Below are 25486 nucleotides of genomic sequence, written 5' to 3' on the forward strand. Positions count from 1 at the left end.
ACAGCAGCACCACCTAGTGTTGAAACAACAATGCACAAGCTTCATTGTCAAGCTCAAGCTTCATTTTCTAATACAGGTCATATCTACTTTTTATTTTTTGGAATTTGCCACTGGCCACATTTGGCCCGTGAGCAATGGTTTGGACAGCTCTGACCTACATGCCTGAAGAAAGGATTTCTCTTTCACACTGCCACTAAAGCACACCAATGCTTTCTTGTCCCACCACTGTTCAGTAACCGTCCAACAACTGTAGAGCTCACAGCAGCACATATCCATCGGGCAGTGGTTCTGATTTCAGTTCTTGGTATTACTATTTAATTTTTGGCTGTTGTTTTGCAACATCCTGAATGTTTCTACAGTGACTCTTTTTAACTTTAAAGCATTCACACATTTTTTTGATGCAGTTTTGTCAAAGCTTAAAATTTCACCTGCGAATCATTAACTTAAAACGTACAGTGCTGTGAGAAGGTATTTGCCTTCTTGCTGATGTCTTATTTTTAGATATTTGTCACACTTTAATGTTTCAGATCACCAAACAAATTTTGATATTAAACAAAGATAACCTGAGTAAATACAAACTTCAGTTTTTAAATGATGATTTTATTTATAAAGAGAAAAAAAAACATCCAAAAACTACCTGGCCCTTTGTGGAAAAAGTCATTTCCACCCTTGATAAATCATGAATCAACTATGATTAACCTTTTTCGGAAAGCTGAGATCAGTTGCACTAGCTACACCCAGGCCTAATAACTGCCAGACCTGTTGAATCATGAAATCACTTGAACAGAACCGGTCCATCCAAAAATGCAGAAAACGTGGTACAGTGGTGAACCTTCCCAGCAGTGGCCAGCCTACCAAAAATTCTCCGAGTGCACATCGACGGCTCATCCAGGAGGTCGCAAAAGAGCAACTTCTAAAAACCTGCAGGCCTCACTTGACTCAGTTAAGGTCAGTGTTCATGATTCAACAATGAGAAAGAGAGTGGGCAAACATGGCATCCATGGGAAAATGACCAAGAACACTAAGGGTCTTTTCACATTTTCCAAGAAACATCTTGATGATCCCCAAGACTTTTGGGAAAGTATTCTGTGGACTGACGAGACAAAAGTTGAACCTTTTGGAAGGTGTCCGTTTTGTTACATCTGATGTAAAATTAACACAGCATTTCCTAAAAACATCATATCAACAGCCAAACATGGTGGTGGCAGTGTGATTGCCTGGGGCTGCTTTGCTGCTTCAGGACCTGGACCACTTGCTGTAATTGATGGAACCATGAATTCTGCTCTCTACCAGAAAATCCTGAATGAGAATGTCCCACTTTTAGTTAGTGGCTTCAATCTCAAGTGCATTTGCAGCAGGACAGTGATCCAAAACACTGAAAGTTTTGGAGTGACTTATTCAAAGTCCAGACTTAAATCCAATTGAGGTGCTGTGACATGACCTTAAACAAGGCGCATATGCTCAGAAACAATTGAAACAATTCTGTGAGGAAGAGTGATGTGAAAGACTCATTGCCAGTTAAAGCAAAAACTTGCAGTTGTTGCTGCAAAGGGTGGCACAACCAGTTATAAGGTCTAAGGGGAAATTACTTTTTCACATAGGGCCAGGCAGGTTTGGATGGCTTTTTCCCCCTAATAAATTACATCATTTAAAAACTGCATTTTGTATTTACTCTCTTTGCCTGTTATCAAAACTTGTATGATCTGAAACATTAAAGTGTGACAAATATTTAAAAAAAGGAAATAAAGGGGGAAAATACTTTTTCACAGAACTGCATTTGAGCTCATATTTAAGTCTTAATTCATCTTTTGCACTTTTCATGATCTTATTTTTCTTTCTATCACCAATAAGAAAAAAAATTTTAACTGTAGTGTTTCAGTGCTAAATATGGTGTGAGCACGCCTCCTGTTGACAAGTAAGTGTACTACATAAATCACCTACACACAAATCATGACAGGGAGAAGAGAGGTACCAAAATAGGTTTTATTTTACATAAGAACATTGTCAAAACTTGAAAACATTTCTCTTTTTGCATATAAACCCTTTAAAACAAGAAGACAATGTTTGAATTTCACAGATTTTACAAAATAGACAAAAAATCATCATATTGAGTGATTCATGCCCCTTTGTTGCATCTTTTTGAACCCGCCACCAAAGCAAACGCAGAGTGCAGCCATTCAGAGGTCAAGTAAACATAGCGACATCTTCCAAAACGAGGATCATCCACTGATAGTTCTTTCTCTGTTAGAGTCTACGTTACCAGCTCTAAAGAGTCTCACAGTTGAGTCTAAGTGGAGCTTTTTTAGATTGAACGGTTCTTTAGGTTTGTTATTTAAGGCTTGAATTCTCAATAGTGGAAGTATTTCAGTGTTACTTAAACAGAGCTGAACAAAATCAAAAGCTTGAACAAACAAAGATTAAAAACTAGCACCTACTCGCTTCTTGTTTAAGCCCAGGTTTGTACTGACATTCATCTTTAAATAGAGCAAAGCAGGTTTTCATCTCATTACACACAACTGAGCTAAAGTTAAGCAACATGAAGTTTAATTAGGAGCCGTGTGGTGTTTGTGTTTCCTTTTACATCCCTAAAGTGATTTTATTCAGCAAAGACTCTGCAGGCCATCAATTCTTAAATTACAGAGAAATGTAAACATCGACGGAGGGAAGGAGCGTTTGCTTGGATCATTTCTACTTTAACAGACCAATGTCCTCGTAACACTAAATGTTCTGGGCGCCTTCTGTAAATAGATGGAGCAATAAAAATGTCACATTAAAAGAACAAGAACTTTCATTGATGTTGAAAGCTCTTATTTAATCAAATTCAGTGACCTATTTCAGATTTTACTGTACAGCATGCAATACAGTCATAATGCTGGAATTTGAGGATCAATATGATACTAGCAAAAATCAAATGATGTTGATCCTTTTTGGATATCATGGCAACAAAAGCAGAAGTTCAAGGCACCCAATATTGTTTGATTTTTTGTTTTAGTTGCAAGCAAACTCCTGCAAGCTGTCTTAATTGCAAATACATGTTGAAACTTATTTGTGCAGTTTTATCTGTCTAAACAGCATGCAAGCGTCAGAAGTCACTGTCCGCACTGCAGTGGTCAAATATTTAATACATTGCTCTTTAGACCTAAGTTTTCCAATTGAACAGAATGACTGTTTGCATTTTAACTTTGAATACTTATAGAGGAAGTGTGGTGCTTTGTGCTGACGAGCATTTGTCAGCCATGATCTGGACAGTTTTGCCTCAGTGCTGAGTCAAAGTGTAACATTTCAAACACGGATATGAATATAATTAATGCGCCACTATCTCTACTTTGTAAAACAAGCAAACAGGCTCTGTTGAGTGAGAAAAGTAAAGGAAAATCAAAATTATTCATGTCAGACACAGAGCAACAGTGTAAAAACAGCACGCTGCTTTGCAATGCATCACTCACAGGCTGTTAAAATACTCCAAGAGGAAAAATAGGAATTGCGTTGATGGTGATTGCTCCCATTGCATGCTGTTGGGCTGGAGATATATTTGCTGTCAACTATGCAAATGCATCATGGCTGCCATGCCCCTCCAGAGTTGGTTTGACCTGTCAGCTGTGCATGTCCTCAAAAATGAACACAACATGATGGCCAGATTTGGTAAACACATGTGGTAGAGGAAGTGTGGGGGTGGACGGTCAGCACAGCAGCAGGGAGAACCGCTGAAAGTATTCAAGACAATCTAATAATAGTAATATTAATAAAAATGTATAATGATAATAGTAATCATAATAATAAACCAAGGCCACAATTATCCACATCTGTGTTATTGTCACCGCACAGAGACAAGCATGTCCATCAAACTAGCTAGGATGGATAGATTCTGTTTTGTTTTTTTGTTTTTTTTTGTCTTTTTATCAGCCTCTGTAGCGACGAGCAGCAAACAGTTATCTGAAAATCTGGAGTTAACACGTCACTTATTAAACCACACAGTGGAAGCATTACGTTTGTGCATGGAGGAAAATGTTGTTGGATAAAAGTGCAGACAGTGCTGATCTAACCAACAGGCATCAGTCTGAGCTGATCTGTTGTTACCACTGATTACTGATGTTTATTATGTTAGTTTGAGCTCAGAACCATCACCTTATTCACTGTCGTCATGTTTGTAGTTTACATCCCACACATCAGGTAGCTGTATACATCCTGAGCTTGTATGTACCCTCAAAGCAGTGATTCTCAACTGGTGGGTCAGGACCCAAAAGTGGGTCGCGAAGCTCTTTCTCGTGGGTCATGAATGTGTGCCAGGGAAAAAAAAACGTGACAAAAACTCCATCTATAAAAGCCCTAAGTGGACATACAGTAATTTCATACATGTGCTATTTTTAGGTTTTCCAATGATTATGTGTAAAAGTCAGTATTTTTCTCAAGATTTCTACCTATTTATCTCCCTTTTGTTGGGAATTAAAGCTAGTTTACCAGTTTTAAACTTACCAAACTTTCATACTATCTCTGGAAAATGGAGTAAGATAAGATTAATGCGTGCAAATCCTTCTGTAATGATGTGCTTTTCTAATGTGTTTGTTTTGTCCCGTCTCTTTGTGCAATAAGTTTTTCTATTTAGGGTCCAAATATCAACATTTTTTGAGTCTCTTGTCTTCATGGTGTAATGGTAGCCAAGAATACAGATTAACAAACATTCATGATATAAATGAAGATTTTTTAAAAATTGGGTCGTGATTTCTCTGAAGGAGGAGGTGGTACGTCTTAATGCCTGACCAGTTGAGAACCACTGCTCTAGAGCTAACATGCGTTACATATAGACAAATATATTTACAAGAATACCAGCAGCCAGATGCATATGCTCAATCAAGGTAAAACAGCAGGTATATATATCCAGCCTTAGACAGCTGTGCAGGAGTTTGCTTGAAATTTTCGATGTACTGACTCCAAGAAGTTTCAAAATTTTGTCAATCTTTGATGTGTTTTTTAGATTGCAGACTTAAATTTGAAATTGATCATGAATTTGCTTATGCAAAGAGAGGGACAGTCCAAATCCATAACATAACTTTTACCCCATGGTGGGTTTTACCATGCAGAACCTGATGCCAACATTTTAATCATTCTAAAATGTCCTCTTTGTCCACCAATGAGCATCTGTTTCACTGGAATAAAGGTCAGTTTCCTGAGAACTTAGATCTAATCTAAAAAAAAAAGCAGAAGAACAACAGAGTTGGCAGACAATCGCAGGCACTACTACTCATCTGAATCAAGCCACAACAAACATACACATGCATGGCCCTGATGATCAAAAATCAGATGGAAGAAAAAGACGTTCAGAGTTCTTTACAAGGAAGACAAACCACAACATCCTCCAGTGGCACAAAAATCAACTTCTTCACTTTATCACCCCCATATTCACCATCTTTGACCCATCAATCAACTTGACTGAACTTTCGGAGAGAGACAGCATCTCAAGTCTTTCAGTGATGGCAAAACGCTCACTTACTATCACCAAGAAAATGAAGAACATAACCACCAAACTGGCACCAGTGTATAAGAACTATCCAAAATGAACAACCCTCCAACTTTAAAGACTTGAGCGTCTGTAGATGAGTATCTAACTTCACACAGGCTCTGGTGAAAATTTAATAAAGTCAGGACACTTGCTTCAAGAGTGAAAACATTAAAAGAACCTTTCACAGCTTGGTCTTCTGGATAGTTTCAGCGAAAAAAAGTGGACAGGCTCCAGTGAAATAACCACATGTAGGGTTGTCAAGACATTACAATTTTAAACTTTATCATATGATACTAGTACAAATCAAAAGACACAGATACCACAGCAACAAAAGTAGAAGTCTGACGCACACAATACATGGAGATTTCTTTTAGGCTATCAAAAAATGCAAACATCTCCTCCACTGAAAACATACCAACTAAGTTGTGTAACTAAAGCCTGATGTATGCTTCTGCATCATATCTATGCTGTAACAAGCCACGTCGGCATTGCTCTAAACCCTCATCTGTAGCCTCTTACTCCTTTCCAATCCAGAAGCCAGGTTCTCATGCTCTGTTTGATCCTCTGTCTCTGCCTCACTCTCTTCTCAAGGACCCGGACTACACAACATTTTGGTTGTTCACAACGGCACTATGTCAGAATATGCGACGAGACTCTTGTCCCGTTTTGGTTGACAGCCTGGCAGCTCATCATATGCTGACGGCCCCACAACCTCTTCGAGTGTGTACAGTTCACAGGTTGTCCGAGGGGTGGGGTCAAAGAGAGAAATTATAGCTTCAGCAGAAGCGCTCAATGAGACACAGGCCAGCATTTGCTCTGACAAGAAGAAGAAGAAAAACAATTATGAACTGTTCCTGATGTATCCAGAAGAGGACAATATAGACCAGCTCTCCTTCAAATAGAACTTGAGGTATAATTGTGATAAAATGTGTAAATGTGTAAAGGTGTATATCCTAATCCATGTCTCTCTTAGTGGCCAAACTACTGCAAAAACTCCCCTAGCCCCTGTCTTGGCTGATTCAGTGGATGGACATTTCTTCCTTTAATGTCTCCTCTTTTCTTTTTTCTTTTTTTTCTTTTACTGCTCTTTAATCAACAGCTGATCAATATTTCTACACTCGGTTTAAACTCTCATCATTTCCTGTATGCAAACAAGCCAAAAATCTAGCGGCAGACTTGAAAACGGGCATTAAACTCCCACCACTCACTAGTGCTTAGGTGGGGTTTTGTAGAGTGATGCAGACTTACTAATGCATAAGTATGAAGAGCTCATAATGGTGTAAGTCCCTACAGTGCAGCTACAGCATAGATTTAACTCAGAAGTATAAACCAGGCTCTGGGTAGCATGGACAAGTTAGCTTGCAATTTTTGATAGAGTCATCCCTCTCCTAAGTACCTCCGTTATGAAATACTTGTGTTTATTAAAGCTTAGGTACTTTTCCATACCATCGTTCATTAAAGGGCAGAGAATTTGTTAACAAACACCTGGTAAAAAAAGAACTGAAAGTTTTGACAACCTTACATGTGTAATCAAACTGGTTTACATGACCTGTCATTTTATCCAATGTGTGCATTAACAGCCCTCGCACTGGCATTGAGAAAAGAGCCGACCAGTGAATTAGTGTTAGAGAAGATGGCACAGACGACCTACCCATGTCACACACCTCACAAAATCATCACACTATTAATTAGTGTCACCTGTCCAGGTTCCAGTTCAGCCTAGCCAGAAATTAATCATTAAGAATCATCTCAGAACAAATCACTCTTCTTGCATACAAAGAACAAAATGAATGCAGATCCAACAGCAAAGTTAAACACTGCACTGATTGCAAGCACGTGTAAATTAGGGCGACTACTTGCTGTCACCTTCCCAGGCATTAGCATCAATTATGCTTTTGAATTTAACTATGGCATCATTCCTAGGACTCGCTTATGCTTGTCCTTAAGTTGTCACGCTCCCTTTTTGCCATTCAGATTAAGACTGAAGTGTGTAGTTTAGCACACTAGCTGCAAAGCTGTTCCACCTGTCATTGTCTGTTCAGAGCTCTCAGATCCTCCACAGGTTCTCCTGTTCTGTGCAGAGGCAGAGCCCAGGACTCACTGCCCCTTTGGTTTTGTTTTCAGTAAGTCCTGCTGCTCATTGGGCAGGTTAGAGGAGTGCCCAGACTTAGGGGGGTTGTTGTTTCCTTCCACAAACATGTTAGGAATGTCCTGGCCGAAGTAGATCTTACTGTTAGCAGCTATGGCCTGGTACTTCATCAGCTCCAGGTACTCTGGGGTCAGCTTCAACTGGAGGGATACAGAAGAAAAACAGCTGTGTTAATTTTGTCAACTAAAACTGTTAATAATACTCTTTATTGACTACCTTTTTTTCCATTAAGAAGACAAGACTAGGATCAGCTATAAACCGATATTTGACCCCGAAAAATGATGAAAAGTGAGTTTAGTTTTCATCAGGGAGACAAAATGAGACTAAAATATTAGCGCTAGACTGTTGGACATTCAAAACTCATGATATTTTTCCACCTTTTATATAAGATATGTCAGTATTTTCATTAGTATAATTAGAATCACTTAAAGCATTGGTTTCAAACCTGGGGTCCTCGACCCCTAGGAGAGCAGCAAGAGTCAAGCACAACACATGTCGGTACACGTGTGTCATGCCGAGGTCAAGCTCAACGGCTTCTCTCTTGTTCAGGCCTTTCCATCCCTGGTGATATGCCTGGAGACTGCCAGCAGTTTTCAGGCTCTTGGGCTATCAACGGCCTGACCAGGGGCTTGTAGAAACCCAACTACTCACCCACACAGTACCCTAAGGCATGCTTACTTGCCACATTCATCCCTTACTCTGCCCTATAGGTGAGGACTTTTCTGATTTTTTTCAACAAATTATTTTCCATCTCCTGGTAATACACAAGGACATCCATAGCATGACCTGGGTTGCGTCAATCCTCCTTCCTGTCTGATGGTGCCTTCAAACTTCAGCCTCTATTTTCATCCCAAACATACCACGAAGTTCTGCACAGTACTTCAGATTTGCACATATTGACTAAATACATGATAATACACTTATTAAATAGTTTATACAGAGATATTTTAGTAGGAAAAACATGCATAGGCATATTTTCTAAGGGTTTCATCAATTAAACTGCTAAATTGGTGTTGATTTTTGTCAATAGTATGTCATTTATTTCCTGAGTGGCTCTTAAAGGGGCTCAGCTTTTCTTAAAAACAAGTAGGAGAGGCTACAAGGAAAAAAGGTGGGAAACACTGACTTAAAGTATTGAAAGTGCATTTATATCAGTGCCTATGTTTGTGATATTGCTTATTAAATAGTTTAAAGAAAATAAATTTCTTGAATAACATTTTGAGAAAATTGTAACAACTTTTTTATGGATATAAAAACGACTAAAAATTTGTTGTCAGGTAAAACTACACAAAACTATTTTAGGTTAAAATGACTAAAATGTGACTAAAACTTCACATTTTAATCTAAAGACTGAGACTATGTTTAAAATAGCTGCCAAAATAAACACTACAACAGTATGTGAGCATTGGATTAGAGGTAGATTATATCATTTTGCATTATTTTATCTTTTGATTATTAAGTTTATTTCATAGGGACAATGCAAATTACATAGTGTACCTTCAGCCTGTTAGAAAATAAGCTTTAAGTAATTGATGTTTCACATGCAGAGATCATAGCTATTAATGGTTTCCATCTCCTGTCCTTAGTCAGGCTTTTAGACAAAGAAAGAAAAAAACTGGTAAAAATTCACATCATAGTTACATAAAATCAAAGCAAACATGGAGTAGTTAAAATGCTCACATCTCTGATTTTGTTCTACCCTCCCTTCAACACTTCGTTAAAAAGTTTTTATATTGTGTGTTATATTAATTTCAGTTGGTAGTGTATTCCACATTTGAGAGCCTTTTCTAGAAAAAGCTGAATGCCCCTGGGAGGTCTTACTATGGGAAGTTCTACAATTTCCACTAGCTTTGCCCCTGGGGTTCCTACCACCAGTTTGTCACAATTAAAGTGTAAATAAAATTTCTCCTGCTAAGTTTTGTAAGCATGAACAACAAGTTTAAAACATGAGAATAAAAAAATTATCAAAACTGAGAAAATTAACCTGCTTCAGTGTGTGACAGTGGTGCCACTTCCTCAGTTTTGTATCTATTATTTTTAATTCTTGGTTATACAAAGATGCAATCGGCTTCATTATACTCAAGGAGGCTTAGCTTCAAACTGTGTCACAATGAGACATATGTAAAACAATTAATGCATGCAAATACAGCTGTGCTGCTTTGGCTGGTACGGTGCCTTGTTAATTCAAAGCAGCTGAGATTTCTTCTTATTGTTTTTTGTGATCTTTTGGATCATTTCTCGAGTCTATGCTTTGTTGAGTTTGGTTTCTGAAAGCATGTATTTTTCATGCAATGTTAATTTAAGTTCTATGTCACTGAAAAATTCAATGAATTTCTACAAACTTACAAAAACAAAGCAGAACAGTAGCCGCTGTACATTTCACAGAGATATGAACAACCTTGTTTAACATCAGAGATTTCACTTTTGACTGACAGACATTTCCCCAAAAATGCTTGCTGACTGAATTTGTGCACTTTGGATTTCAGAAAATGCCCAGTGTGCATGTTCTTGGTTTTTACAGTCGAATAGTCATTTTCATTTCCACATTCTTTGAAAATAATAAAGTAAATTCCATTTATTTTTTGTGTGGGAAAACGCTTTGCTTTATACACAGCATATCTACTCTGATATTTCAGATGGACAGCAGAGGGTGTTCATCGCAACAAAGCCAAATAGTCAGCTCATACCGCCCACACTGATTGAGGGACAAGCAGCATCTGAGTCGGACTCGATGTGGGGTATGATCTGTGAACAGAGTCTACAGTACTTAACAAATTTATTAGACCACCACCCAAAGTAAGGTTTATGCCACAGCTGCCCTAAATTAACAGCATTGGTAAATACAAAAATCATTTTTTATGTTTCTGCAATGGTTAAGACACTAATATGTAGAAGCTCTTTAACCAAATTTAAATATAATTATTATTGTTATCTATGAATTTCTAAAACTGAAAAAATAGTAAAGCACATTAATATTTCTTGATTAATATGTCAAATTATAGTTATTTACTTGCATTCCTGAACAGAAAAATGAGTTTCAGTGGTTGAATGTTATGCTGATTAATTTCTGACTTCTCAGAGAAGCCCAGTGAGCCGGCTCAAATTTTGGTATAAAAAGGTGAATTCAGTATGAAATTCCTCATTCCTGTTCAAAATGGTAAAACATGGAGAGCTCACTGAAAATGAAACAGTCCGCATGAAAGCACTTCATGATGCTGGATGGTCTCTGAGACAAATATGACAGGTGGTCTAATAAATTTGTTAAGCACTGTACATAAAGATGTAGAATCTGGGTGATAATAATGGGAACACAAACAGGAACAAAAACATTTCCAACACCTTAAATCGAACAACTAGTGTACTGATTCTGCAATTAGATGCTGTTTATTGAGACCTCACAAAATCATAGTATACTAATAGCATTAGATGAAGTGCATGATAATTTTTTTCTTTACCCGATTTGCTTCAGCAAACTTGGCAGCAGTGTAATATTCTGCATCAGCTTTGGCCCTCTCCCTTGCCAGGAAGGCAGCATCTGAAGCACAAAGAGATATTGTTGAGTTAAACAGACTAATGACAGCACCATTACACCAGTTTTAAACCGCACACAGCGACACATTATCTGTTTCATAGTAAGGCAGTGTAGCTAACCCTCTATTTCTGAGATTTTCCTCTCCGTCTCCTTCTCCATCACCTTCTGCTGGAACTGGATCTCTGCAACTTGGGCCACTTTTTGAGCCTCTGCAGGGGGAGAAAGGTGGCCTTAAACAACTACACCGAGGATAGAAATTGTTCAGCTACAGCTGAGCGACTCAGAGTAGGAACCAACACGTTACAATGATGGGCATGCAAATACAAAGCTAACTGGCTGGTTTACAGTAAAATATCACATTTACCAATAATAGCCTTCTTCCTCTCAGTCTCTGCTTCCTTTTCCACCACCTTCTGAGTCTGAGCGGTGATCAACAGGCGAGTCTTCTCAGCTTCCCTGCACATACAAACACAAAGGTTCTTACAAATTTTTTCTTTCTGTTTGGTCTTAACTTAAACCGAGTGGGTGGGTAGCAGGATATGTTTTTGAACATAAAGACACTGAACAAGTAAGAACAAAACTAAGAAACTCACATGAGTTCGAAGTTCCTCCTGATAGACTCGGGGATCTTTGGCTTGGTGACACGGACGGCCTTTATAAGAAAACAGAGCAGGGAAAATGGAACATGGACAAAAACAGAGATTTGTTTGCATTAAAATCTTTGTTAATTTTAAAGGAAGAGTTGACAAGTAACAGTGTTTCAGCACACTTAAAAATCAAATGTAAGGCTTTTTAAAAAAAACAATCAGAATAAAATTAATCTAACTTTTTGCATGGCATTGGCATTTTTTAAATTTCATGTGGGGCTTCACTGCTTCGATTTCCATTATCCTAAATTTAAATTTGCCTCTGTAAGTTGCCTAATAATTGTCATGTGCACCAGCCAGCTGCCAACAGCTCCTTGTATTTTTCAACTTAAAGGCAAATTAGCGTTAACTTGCATTTCCCCAACTTCCTTTCCTGCAGTGGAATGCCTAGCTATAAATGCTGACTACATGAACGAACAAATCCTCAAGACAATGATTACAAAAAGTTACTGAGATGGTACAGATTTGATAAAATATTCAGACATCTATGTCAAATTTAGGGCTTCTCACAAGTAAAAACAGAACTGTTTAGACATTTTATTGCCTTAGATTCTACAAATCTGATTTGAGACTTCTTAAGCATCGGGTTTGCGTTAGATTTCCAGTGAGAAAAGTTCCATTGGCACATGTTGTGAAGATGACAGAATAACTGCTACATCTCAGATAGTGTTTTGATTTTGTTTCATGATTAATTCATAAAATAATTCTCCATGAAACAGTAGGCTGAGCACATGCTCATGTAATAAGAGATGGCAAGTTGAACATCACCAGATCCCATGGGGAGACTTCTGTAAACACCACCGTTTGCTTACATTCTTTGATAAAGAGCAATCATGGTAGCATGTACAATTACTTTGCTGGACATTTGTGGATGAGTTGTTTTGAGGAAATGTTTGGGCCCTCAACTTCTAACTGAGATTTAGGGCAAATACATGCCAGCGCTGGACTAGTCTGCAGCCGTTTGTTATATGTTTTTACTTGTGATTATCCAATATAAATCAAATTTTCAATTCTGAATTGATTCAAAATTTTTAAACATACTTTATTACATCCTGAGTGCACATCAGACACGCTGCTGGTATTTTCCTCCATGTTCCTACTCCGCCACAGGAGGATGTGTGACTCGTTAGCTGCACTGTGAGCATTAGCAGTGCTAGCTCCAAGTGTCATCAATGTTGACATGACTGTGTCTGACGTACTGCCTGCTCTATCTATGGTGCTGTGGGTTACTCAGTCAGTCTTGTTTTGACAAAAAAAAAAAAGTTTTAAAACTCTCTGTGGATTCCACAATCCCTGGTAAGAGGCAACCTGACCTGACATGTTTGCTAATTTAGCTTCTTTAGGAACAGTTCATTGTTGAGTTCACATCATACAGACACATTTACCTAGAGTAAAAATAATCAGAACAACAGCCAAAAACTGCTGACCAGCTTAGACAATAATAACACGGAGACCTATCATGCTATTCATGTCAAAAACCAGTGTTACAATTTAATGAGTTATCACACGAAGCCTCCACCGTTGATGAACTTACACGTGTTGATGACTTAGTATACATAAGTATTGTTTTTTGGCTGTAAAATAGCAACGGATTTATACGATATCTGATGTGACACAGAGTAATATATGACCTGGAATCAGTAGGCTACATGAACTATACAGAGCCCCGTGAGGAGACAGAGAAAGCGGTTCATAGTGGAGAATTATCGCTCACAGCATATAATCTTGAGCCTGATCAGAGTTCCAAGCACTTCTGCTGAACGAAACCCTGACTTTTTAACTCGTATGAGCCCCTACAGCCATTACTCTGCGTGTTCATATACTATCTGAACCCCCCTGGCACTCCTTTGTGCGCCATTTCTCTGTGCCATTTCTCTGCGCAATTTTGGATGCCTTTCAGTGTTGCACCAAACAAGCTCTCATGTCACAGGACAGTCTGTGTCCAGAGCAGGATTAAATGTTCAGGTAAAAGGTTTTTTTTTACCGCAACGAGAGCGATTTGAACCATCTGATAAGAGCTGGAGGTGAAAATGCCACAGGATTAATGAACGATGATCCGTTCAAACACCAGTGATCAAGATCACAATTTCACTTCTTGATGACAAAATAGAATTTAAGGTAAGTTAGGTCAGTGGATGATAGCATGGCATTATAATTTTATAATAAAAGAGGCTTAATCAGATGTGAGATTAACCCCTGCACACACTTGTATTTGGCACTCTCCTTTACGCACAGAGAATGAAAGGTGTTTGTTATCCTGTGAGCTGCTGTTTGTGGCTCAATCAAGGGAAGAAGCTTTATTTCACAAATACAAAAAAACTCTCAGAGGTTAAAGCCTGACTTTGCTAGAAACTGGTCAGAAATGTGGACTGAACTGGGATCCATTAGAACGAGGTTGTAGTGGAGCTGTGTGAAGTTCAATTATTCAGCTCTGACAAAATCTTTGTAACTTGTTAAAATACAATGAGACAAAATATATAGTTCTTGCTATATCCTGCTGTCTCTTGCATGCAGCTGCTGCCTGGTGTGCTCTCTGCGCTCTGAGGCGAGTCCTTTTGTTGTTACTTCACATTTCGTCACATTCCCATGGTTGTACTCCTTCATTTACATCTGTGCTGTGCCTAGGCCCACCTCGTCCTTCCGTGCCTGGGCTGCGAAGTGTGCCGCACTGAAGCACGGAATGATTGCTCTCACACCGGCCAAACGTACCGGACTTTAGGCAGAAACGGGCCCAGGCACGGTACGGATGGCCTAGTGTTAGTGCGCCCTTAAAGAGCCCCTTTGTTCAGTTTTTCATTAAATTCATATCTTCAAAGAATATATTAGACAAAACAGAAAATTTTCAGTGCTGTAACTACGACAAACAACGACACATTCAGCTAGAAAGCCACCAGTTAACACGGTCACTTGTTAAAATATAACACCTGCACTCCTGCAGCATTGTCAACAGTGAAGGCTACAAATATGCAAATAAAAGTATTATCTTGAGCACATTTTATAAAGCTTTTAATGTAAAATAATAATTTAAAGCTCCTTGATGCACAGCAGACTGGAGTAGATGCTGAAATTATTTAACCTGACATGCCAGATGGATGTGTGAAACACATCCATCTGGAAAAGCTTCAATAGGAAACGTCTGAGAAAAGGCAGAGGCTTTGAAAAAAACTCGGAGTGTGATTGGGTGAACGTCCTGTCTGTCACATATTTGCCAATCAGAGCAACAAAACACGTGACGTAGCCGCTATCAAGCTGCACGTGCACAGCTACTGAGGAATAACGCGAAACATGGCGACTATAGACATGTAAGGACTTGACTTTAGTCATTTTTGAAAAGAAAACAACTCACTGCTGTTCTTTATTCTTTGAAGAAATGTTGTCAAGTTCTGATAAAACTGGCGCTTTAGTAGCATCCACGCTAATCTCCTCCTCCATAACTGCACCAGCTCTTGCTGCTGCTTGTTTGCGTCACGACTCTGCTGCGCCTGAAAGTACTGCCCCTCGTTGCTGATTGGTCCTGTCACTTTCTAACTGGGCCCAAACAGTTCAGATGGGAGCTTTGCAAGATGGATTCACCAGTGGAAAAAACAAGGCAAGGTTATAAATTATCACCTCTGTATAAGAAATGGTGAATGTGGGGGAGCAGGTGGCCTAGTGGTTAAAGGCACTCCCCATGTACGCAGGAGGCCTGGGTTCAAATCTGGCCTGAAGCCCTTTACCGCATGTCTCTCCCCCACTCTTGACCCTGTTCCTGACTCTATCCACTGTTCTCCTCTATCTAATAAATGCCCAAAAATGAATATAAAAAAGAAATAGTGAAAGTGTTAGATAGATAGATCATGACCCCCAGCATCTGAATTGAATCGAATCGTGAGATACTGAAAGGCTCACATCTCTTGTGGAAACTGCAGTGGTTGAGTCTACAGGCGTTTATTTGGTTCAAGTCCTGCTACAGCACAAAAGTCTGGAAATTACTCAGGGTTCTATAGCGGTGCCATTTCACTTCCCTCTCTAGAGCATGGCTATTGCTCAACACTGTTTCACATGCAGGCCGCCACTTTGACATCTCTATTGGTGCATACCATTGTATCCTGTTTATGCATGAGTGTGTATTATTGGCCTCTGTGTGTGCCAGGTTTTAAACAAGAGAAAAAATATATATAATTTACCCTCTGGGATTAACAAAACATGTCTTTTTTTATTGATTTCCACATATTGATTTTCTCCATCTTTCTATCCTAATGGGTAACTGCAGCCAATTTATTTAAGATAGCCATCAAGCTACATAGCCCCTCTGTTGTCTCCAACAAGAATCTCATGCAGATCAACTGCAGTGCAGTAACCTTTGAGATTTTAACACTCAGTCTTTCTTATCATAGGTGTAGAAGACACACCTTGAATTCATTTCTTGAGTTGGCTGAGTCTCACTGGTGCAACCAATACACCAATTTATAAAAACAGACACAGACTGTTATTACCACAAGTGCACCAACGCCAGTGACCTGACATGTTACAAAATATTTGAGAGGGGTCTGGCTGCAGACCTCCATTCTTCAGGAGGTCTGTTCTATTTGCTTTGGAGCACTGACTAACTACTACTATCGTACCAGCAAGCTTAATAAAGCGTAACAGTCTTATTACTGTTTCCTTTTGTATTTTTTGCAAGTTTTTTAAATAAATCACTTTATTACTTGCCCCATCAGTTTGAATTTCCTTGTTGGTACAGTGGGCAGCATCTCTGCTGATCGATGCCCAAAAGGGAGACTTATGCACTTAAATCTTAATAAATCATAATCTTATCTTTATTATACCCAGATCTAACTTGGAAGCCAAGGTAGTATATTTTGAAAATGATTACGTTTAGATAACTTTGATTCATTAGAATCTTCTTAAAAATCCCAGTCCTTTGTCGCTCCCGGAAGCCAGATTTCTTAAGCTGTCATTGTCGCTTCAGCACTGGTCTGCCTGCCTACTGTACCCCTCTAATTCCCTCTTTGTATTTGTTTGAATACCTGTATTGTGAGTCCAGGTGCCATAACATTTAGATCTTTCTGCAAAGCAGTCTTCAGGTTCTCATCAATAATGTCTGCAAGACAAAAAACAGAGGGTGTTTATATACACAACATAGTGTGTATCACATTGTAGGAATTTCAGGAATGAACACACAGCTCAAGAGGCCCTCTGTGTATTGTGTTCAACAAAAACTAAGTGTATATACCAAACAGCTCAATGTAGACCTCCTGTAGTGTGTGTACGCTGCAGAACTGGTTCAGTTCATGGTGAATCTTGTTGAAAATCAGAGTTTTGTCATAATCAGCTGTGTAGTTCCTCACAATGTCAATTACTGCAAATCATAGAACAAAAGAAAGCGTTATGGTGCTGTTAAGAAACTGGCATGGTTATTGCATCCTCTGAATAAGGAAGGAAGGAAATTTGAACATTGTGTACCTGCAAGTGGTACAAGCATGTTAACAACTTCTATCCTGTCAAAGTAGATCATCACACCACCACTGTGAAGAGAATAAACAACCGGATCAACACATAAATGTTATGACCGTATTTATTCTTAACAGAGATAGATCAATAAGCTTGGTCTAACCTCGTTCCACAAGGCACATTCTTGATCTCATCAGTTTGGAGCGTCGTCTGAAACACAAAAATCCAAACACAGTCAAAGTTCATCTCCTTCTACACTGACTCGTTCATAAACACTGATAAGAATAAAATAATGTGACATGATTAGTTGCTCCTGGTGTATACGAATTCTCATTTTTGATAAAGCAATGTAAACTATAAGATAAATTTGAAACATTTGATCCCAGGCACATCAACAGTGCATAAACAAGGTTTAAAATAAAGCTGCTGCTGCAGCTATGGTTGGATGGCAACTGTTTGCATGCTGCAGCTGATTTATTTATAGAAGATCCGATTCTGGTTTTCATGTGCAGCGCCTTACACATGCCTCTGCTAAACAACAGTGTTTCAGGGCTCAGGGTCAGTTTACCTGCACTGATCTGTAGGTGGTGATGAAAGGCAGCATAATGTGATATCCAGGACCATTTGGACTGGTCAGCAATGCTCCACCCCTAAAAGATTACAAACAAGTAATCAATCCAAGGTCTAAGGTCTCAGCATGACACAATCTGATGATTGCTTCAAAAGAGGGTGGAAAAAGAAATGGACAAAGAAATATTTGTTAAGGTGTAACAGTGACTCATTAGGGAGTGGTTTTGTTTTGGGTGAATCAGGTTGATTCTTTTTTTTGTTCTGAGGATTTATGTACACAATTCAGTACAATATTACTGAGGTTATGTTGTGTACATCTTTACTGAGAAAAATAACATGACATCCAGTTGTTAGTTTATATTTCATCTGTCAGACATGGATATTAAGGATCAGTTTAGCTAAGCTACCTGTAGTATACTGCCAGGTGTCCTTCTTCTATCTTGTGAATGGAGGAGTGCAGCATGATGGCCATCACTCCTGCTATTGCAGCAAACACTGCGCCTACATGCGGCATCGTCATCCTCACGAGCACTCACCTACAGGCAGAGACAGAAGCATACACATACTATTATATTCAGGAAAATGACATAATATGTGCCAGCTAATGTTAGTATAAAGTCAGACCTTTACAGTTAAAGTCAACAGAAGTCCATGGTCAGCTAAGTCATTCATTCGATAAAACCAAGCTAAAACCTATCTGGTTTAACACAGCAGCTTCTACAACACATCCTACCCAAATTTTATGGATCTGGAGTCTGTAGATTGAAGGCTGTCAGGAAACCATCATTTTAAAATGTAAACTTTGCTGTTGAAATCAAATGTTTTGCTACCTGTTTCAAAAAAAAAAAAAGTCAATTGTTCAGTAAAACATTGCCAATGTCTCTGTGGAATTTAGGAAGTGTCCTCTTCTCTGCTCTCCATCTGTTTTTGAAAGGCATAAACATAACTTTTGCATCTTTATGAGATGCAAAAGGTTCTTCAGAAAAACCTGTATTTGCCGACTGGTGGATTTGAATGGACCACAGCTGCTCTCTCTCTCTTGTGCTCCCAGCAGAAAAGAGCTGAAAGCTGTACTTTATAACACTACTGCTCATTAAAATAACAGAGATCTTACCATAAGTAAATAGCTTCTGAAATATAACAGCATTATTAGTCTTGTCAGGCTACCTCCAGATTTATAAAAGTTTGATCTAGGACTTTTTAAGACCTTTAAACATCATTTAATGCTAATCTTAACACCAAACTTGGTCCAATACCTGCTTCAGGTCATTATACATAGCTGGAAAAACTTTTAAGAAATGTTACCACAGCAAACAACAGGCCCTATTGTACAATTCAGACAATGTAAATGAGCTTTCCTTGCAGTATTTTTTTAACAAGAATCAGGAAATTGAGCATTATTGGGTCCATCGAACTTCTATTTTTCTGTGGCATTGAAATAGGTGTTTACATTTTTTTACTTTTAATTGAATTGCGTCAAAGTTTAAACTTCTGGCATCATGACAACCCATATCTATACATCACAATCGATACATATCATATCAATACTGGTAAGTGCTATATATAATAATCAGGGTCTCATTATCAACCAACATAAGCATAATCATAATTTTATGCCATATTGAGCAGCCCTACTTACAGGGTTTGATGTACCTTTGCATCGTGAAAGTATAGTGTATTTTCCCCAGCTACTGACTTAGTAACTGCACTGACATTGTTAGCTTTTCCTTAATCCCTGATTTACATTTGGGCTGCCTGATTCCTTCCTCATAAAACTAACAGTCAACAAAGTGTAAATAGGTAACCCAGCTTGCTATATTTCGATGAAATGTCAGGCACCTTTGCAAACTGGTGGTTAGGTATTAAATATGATGTATCTTGACCTGAGCACAGGTGTACCCAGGTCATAAACGGGGACTGAATGCAACACATGGTCATTCAAAATACTTCCTTATTACATTACCACTGCCACAACAACTGTAAACATACAGTTTGTTAGTCAGTTTTAGTCCATACGGCTCTGTTCAGACGATTGGTACATGTAATAGACAGTCATAACTACAATGACGCCAGGCAGTGCCTCAGACTGTACACTGCACAGTAGTCACAGCGTTAACATAGAACAGCTAATGCTAACAGACACGGTTAGCCTGCAGAATGATTTGTAAGACTTGTAGTTCCTTTTTCAATGTATGAAGCAACGTGTTTGTACAACTGATATATCCCCTACTATATCACCAGCGTTCTGAACGTCTGAATGAATTCACGTTAATACTAACAAAGGCTGACACACCAATCACCAGGTAACATTAGCCGAGAGCCAGCTAGCTGTCGCTGTCTGTTTCCAATCCGTCAGTTTCTTGTAGCTAATTGCTAACATTAGCGTGCCAGGCTGCTAGCGTAACTAAAGCAAACCAGCTAACTCATTTGACAAGGCGCACACATTAAATAATTAATACACAAGCGTTATAACAAATAGCTTATCCATGAAAAATATATTTACCACAATATCAGACCGTCTTCCCTTCAGCTCTTATCATTCACAGTCCCATCCCCCTCACCCCGCCTCCCACAGGTTTCTCTCTCGCTTTTACTAGTTACACTGTGGTGCCTTTAGGTGATGTCGGACATAAGGATTTTCTTGGTATCGACAGGGACAAAAACAATGGTAAGAACGAATGACGTCAATTTCTGGTTAAACCTCTGACTTGTTTCAGTATTCTATTTTATCTGCTTGTTTTTTATACGTATGTTTTGCTTGTTTGGTTAATGAGGGCATGCTTAGTGTGTTGTTTTGCACCTATGATTGTGGTCGATTATTTTGAAACATTTTCTCCTTGATCAAGAATACACACATAAAAAGGCTTAATTTAATTTTCGTCCGAGTTGTATTGCCAAAGATCCATTTAACCCTTGGTCCCTTGTAATTTTTATATACATCTGTCCTTGTTTGTCCTGAGAACGGACATGCAGAAAGGTGCTAATAAAATAATCGTTTTTCAACATTTTTTTTAACTTTCACCGCTTTAAATCTCTTCAACGACTTCAACCCTGACCACAAAAAAAAAAAAAAAAAAAAAATTAAATGTTACACCCTTTGTATGCCAGTTATTGTACACCACGTCACTGCTATTTTTTATGGTAAAAACACAAAAACCACCATAATTCCCATATAAGATGATCTAGAAAAAAAATCTTTTTTTCCAATAAATAGAGTCTGGGCCAGGCCAATGATGAGTAGTAAAAGTGATTTTGATGCATTGAATTTTTTTCTGTAGTGCCGAATGCCACGTTTTAGCTACATCCACCATTGTTTGTCCGAAAACGGACATGCAGAAAGGTGTTTAATAAAATACTCATTTTTCAACTTTTTAAAAAAACTTTCACTGCTTCAGATCTCTTCAACAACTTCAACCCTGACTACTGAAAAAAAAACCTCAGTGTTACACCCTTTTTATGCCACTTATTGTACACTATGCCTATGACTTGGATTCGTTCATGCTAAACAGATGAGTCCATCCGTGCGTAAAACACGCCAGTTTTACCCTCCTTTTCTCACGCCTCCTCCTCTACCAAATCTAATGCGAGTGAATGTATTTGTTCATGTTAGGTTTATTTTATGTACAGGCATAAAGAATCAGAGGATATTTGTAGGATATGATCCACGAACACGCTCATTTCCACCTCTAACCAAAATGTGACCACAAAATATGCCAATTACGTGCAGATATAAATGTACTGCATCTTTGAGATGATATATTCTTACCTATTGATCGAAAGGACCCGTGCATCCTCATGCTTGTAAATCCACTTGCTATGAAATGACGGCAAAGTTGAAATTGTCCAAATGTCCCTCTTTCTTAGTCCCAGGCTGCAGAATCCACAGGTAACATATCATAATGTAAACACTTCACTTACGGCATGTCCGCTTGTAAACATACACGCAGATTCGCACCCGATCACACACGTAGGAGCCCACAAACTTTTCCTTGAATATCTAGCCCACTCTCAGACATCCATATCGGTTCACTTAATTCTGATGATTAGCGGGTGAAATAGCGCTCCGAACACTGAGCTCATGGAAGGAAAACCATGCCTGCGCTGCTGAAAGGGTTAAAATGATGCGCTGCACGATCCGCTGGATCACTGTTTAATGATGAAATTTAGATCCCTGGTGATCGACTGACTGCAAAAAAATGGGTGCTATATAAGTTGTCTTGGTGCCCTAGACACAGTCAAAAAAACGTGTTTTTTTTAACGGAGGTCTATGTGTCCGATTTCGGACAAACAAGGCTGGATGGAGCTATTTCGCGTCGTGGGCGTTCTTTGGGTGACACGGTTTTCATTTTTTTATTTTTTTAATATGAAGAAAAATAATAACTTTGGCCAAATTTGATGCCTCAGTCTATAAAAATGTGACTATTAACTCAAAAAACGATGATTAAAATGATGAATGTCCTCAAAACGGACATAGTAGGGACCGAGGGCTAAGCTTGTCAGTAAAAGTCAGTATAATTTTTTTTTTAAGTGCAAAATAAAAGTAAAAAATGATACATAATATTTATAATGTAAATTCGAAATTGAGGAGGAGGGCGATGGGGAGGGCCGGGGGAAATTTATCTTGCTTTTTTTTAATAGAACGAAAAGGAAGGCAGACTGCCACGTGCAGTGCCGCATTTGGATGTGTCTGACGCTTGGAGCTTAACTTCCCTACGTTTCTCCTACAAATGGGCCTTGAGCTTGTTTGGAGGTTCTAGCAGGGGAGCGCAGCTACTGGTATACCGATGGATGGTCGTCCGGGGGACGTCGTCCTCATCGACCGAGCGCGGAGCTTCGGGAGGGACACACATGGAGTGGTGAGGGAGGAAGGGGACACCCGCCTAGCCAGCCAGATCAGCCGAATCAACCCTAGCGATCAATGGGGTGACAGATGTCGCAGCCAGATCGCCCTCACATCCGAGAAGCTTGAGAATGCCTGTTTGGTGATATATAGGGCGACACAAATACTGTTTAGAGTCAGGGTGCATCATTGTGAGCTATCACGCACAGTGTTCAAAGCTCGGCTGTTGTGTTTAGAACCGTAGGGGCACGCGAACGTTTTCACCGAGAGTGATGTGGTTTATTCTTAGTAAGGACTTTCTCCCATGATGCCTCGCGACGTTATGTTGATGAACTGTGTCGCTATTGGTTGAAATCTCTAAATTCCGTTTTAATGTTTTCTTGTACAGTTTTACATGCTTGCATATCTATGTATCTCCGAAGTTGAAAGCAGCAATCAATGAGCCGTTTAATCGATAGAAGGTGTCACAAAGTGCCAACAATCTCGTGAAATGCCCTGATAGTTCCTCCAAGTTGTTTACATCGATCATCAAGGGGTGGAGCAAGAAGAGACATCCGGGGCTTAGCCCAAACTTCAGAGGGTCCAGAGCGACATGGCCCAGTCATTCTTTCCCAGAGTTCTTTTTGCTCAAAAGACAGTAAATTGTAATTTTCAAGCTATTCTAAATGCAAATTTGTATTTAATAAGCCTGCAAATACGCAAATCCCTTGGGCATAAATAATGCCGTTCCATCTTAAAAAGGCATCCTTCAGAGCCAACATCATCTTTGGGATATCATTCTCATAATGTCCTCATCATTCTAAAACTGCTCTTGAGATCACTGTTTCTCCTCTTATGCCAAAAAGGGGCAGAAATTTTCAGAATTTTATTGCTGAAAATTACACAAGATGGGTAAAGTAGGAATCTAGAGCAAAATATTCAGCTCTATTCATGTTCAAAGACATTAAAATTAATGTGTTAATATCAATGTAGTGTTGAAAGTATCTTTATACTGCAGTATATGTATAAGCTCTTAAGTTGAATTTTAAAAAGTTTGACTGCTTTTCAGTTTTGCTACAAGAATGAAATTTGTATCTTGTGATCAACAGGGTCCCTTCATTTATTTTTTTCCAATTAATTTTAGCATTTATCAATCATAACACTACAGTAACACTTTTTACCAACCTGAAAGATTCAGGGCTTAAGCTCTGTGAGCCACCCCCTCCACCTATGTCTGAGCCATTTTAATCCCCTAAGTGTAGTGTTTAACTTGCATTAAATTAGATAAACATTTTGGCTTAATATCATGCCACAAGTTTTGTTTTTTAAAGAACAGTAGAGTTGTAAGCCCTCTGCGCTGCATAATTTATTTGATTGTACCATTTATAAAGGCTGTAAATGATACATGCTATACAGTAGGGGAGGTTATAATATGGTTAACATTGCTTTCATTAAATTTACAAATGAACTGATTGCTAATTATAAATGGAATCAAGTATATTTAATATCTTAATATTTCATTTATGAGCTAATCTAGTGAACAAAGGGGAGAGGTAGTGAAGGTCATCATAATACTATTCATTATTTTAGATTCCCTTTTAAACTGTGCCTATAATTTTAAAAATAAGGCCAAAATAATAATAACTTCTCAGAATATCTTTGGTAATTCTTGTTGATAGGCAACAATGTTTTCATTTGCAATAAAACTGGGAGACAGCAAGTTTTGGCATTGATATAGCAACTAACACTTTGCACAGTCAGCTACTGAGTAAATAATTTCTATATTTTAGGCGGGTCAAGCTTTTTTATAGAAAAACATCTTGAATTTTTGAGTCACATCAAGATTAATATGTTGAAGCATTGCATTTATGCATGAAGTGTAAAGCATTAGTCTTGTTTGACTCTGGTTTAAATGTAAAACTTTATCAAAGTATGATGAGTAAATTGTGATAGCAAGAAGCTAGTGAGTAAAATATAAGGCGGAAATGAAAAATGAATGGACTTCCTCAAAAGCAGCCTTTACCAAAAATTCAGTTTGCTGTGGCCCCATCTGAGGCATGAAAATCCTTTGTACAACCATAACATCAGACTGGAATATTTACCTTTTATTTACCATACTTTTTTCATAAGCGGGGAATTTCAATGCCAATGCTTTGCTTCAGATAAAGTACAAACACATTATTTGGAAAATGATTGTGGGGTCACAACATACAATTTATGAGCCACTGCCATTTGTTTTGTTTTGATCATGCATCTGCAAAATCACATGAATTTTCTTACAATATTCAACTCTGTACTTCGACTTTGTGGCCCCAGAAAACTCTTTGCAAGTACTTTTCATGTCTCCAAAAACAAAGATTAATTCTTAAAATTGGGACACCAGTGGCATAGTAGGATGTTTTTCCTAGAGTGTCACCAGTTATTCCAACACCAGTTAAACCATGACACCGGTTTTATACCATCCATCCATCCATTTTTTATACAACTAATCCCATTCAGGGGCGCGGGGGGGCTGGAGCCTATCTCAGCTGTCATTTGGCGAGAGGCGGAGTAAACCCTGGACCCAGTCACCCTGGTCACCAGTCAGTTGCAGGGCTGACAACCAGGCACGCTTGCATTGACACCTACAGCCAATTTTAGAGTCACCAATTAACCTAATGAGCATGTTTTTGGTGGTGGAAGGAACCCCTGCGCCGCCGTGCAGCCCACCGGTTTTATATATCGGACAAAATAAATGATTAAAATTTGACATGACTCAAAACTTCTAGCTGTTTTGTCACTTCTAAGAGTTAAAACATATTAAAGTGTATTTAATGACAAGTTAAAACGTGGTTTAATT

At 38.7% G+C, this 25486-nt stretch overlaps 1 protein-coding gene across 1 annotated transcript; it reads right to left on the minus strand.

The window, feature by feature from the left end:
- Positions 1–1969: 1969 nt before the first annotated feature.
- On the minus strand, positions 1970–20416 carry erlin1 (ER lipid raft associated 1). Its single transcript, XM_041789190.1, has 12 exons — positions 20332–20416; positions 18236–18364; positions 17827–17908; positions 17422–17468; positions 17271–17332; positions 17041–17166; positions 16835–16908; positions 11772–11830; positions 11543–11634; positions 11298–11387; positions 11102–11181; positions 1970–7786 (listed from the first exon to the last, which is right to left on the minus strand). Exons 2-12 carry the CDS (start codon positions 18346–18348, stop codon positions 7595–7597), a joined length of 1017 nt encoding a protein of 338 aa, XP_041645124.1. The 5' UTR covers positions 18349–18364; positions 20332–20416; the 3' UTR covers positions 1970–7594.
- Between the last annotated feature and the right edge of the window lie 5070 nt (positions 20417–25486).

This window comes from Cheilinus undulatus, linkage group 6 (assembly GCF_018320785.1).
Source record: "Cheilinus undulatus linkage group 6, ASM1832078v1, whole genome shotgun sequence".
In the NCBI taxonomy this organism is placed as follows: Eukaryota; Metazoa; Chordata; class Actinopteri; order Labriformes; family Labridae; genus Cheilinus; species Cheilinus undulatus.

Coding starts and splice junctions, on each gene's coding strand:
- erlin1 (XM_041789190.1), bottom strand. CDS start 18,348: ATGACGATGCCGCATGTAGGCGCAGTGTTTGCTGCAATAGCAGGAGTG. Junction 16,909..17,040: donor GGTCTACATTGAGCTGTTTG/GTATATACACTT, acceptor TTTGTCTTGCAG/ACATTATTGATGAGAACCTG. Junction 11,635..11,771: donor AGGAGGAACTTCGAACTCAT/GTGAGTTTCTTA, acceptor TTGTATGTGCAG/GGAAGCTGAGAAGACTCGCC.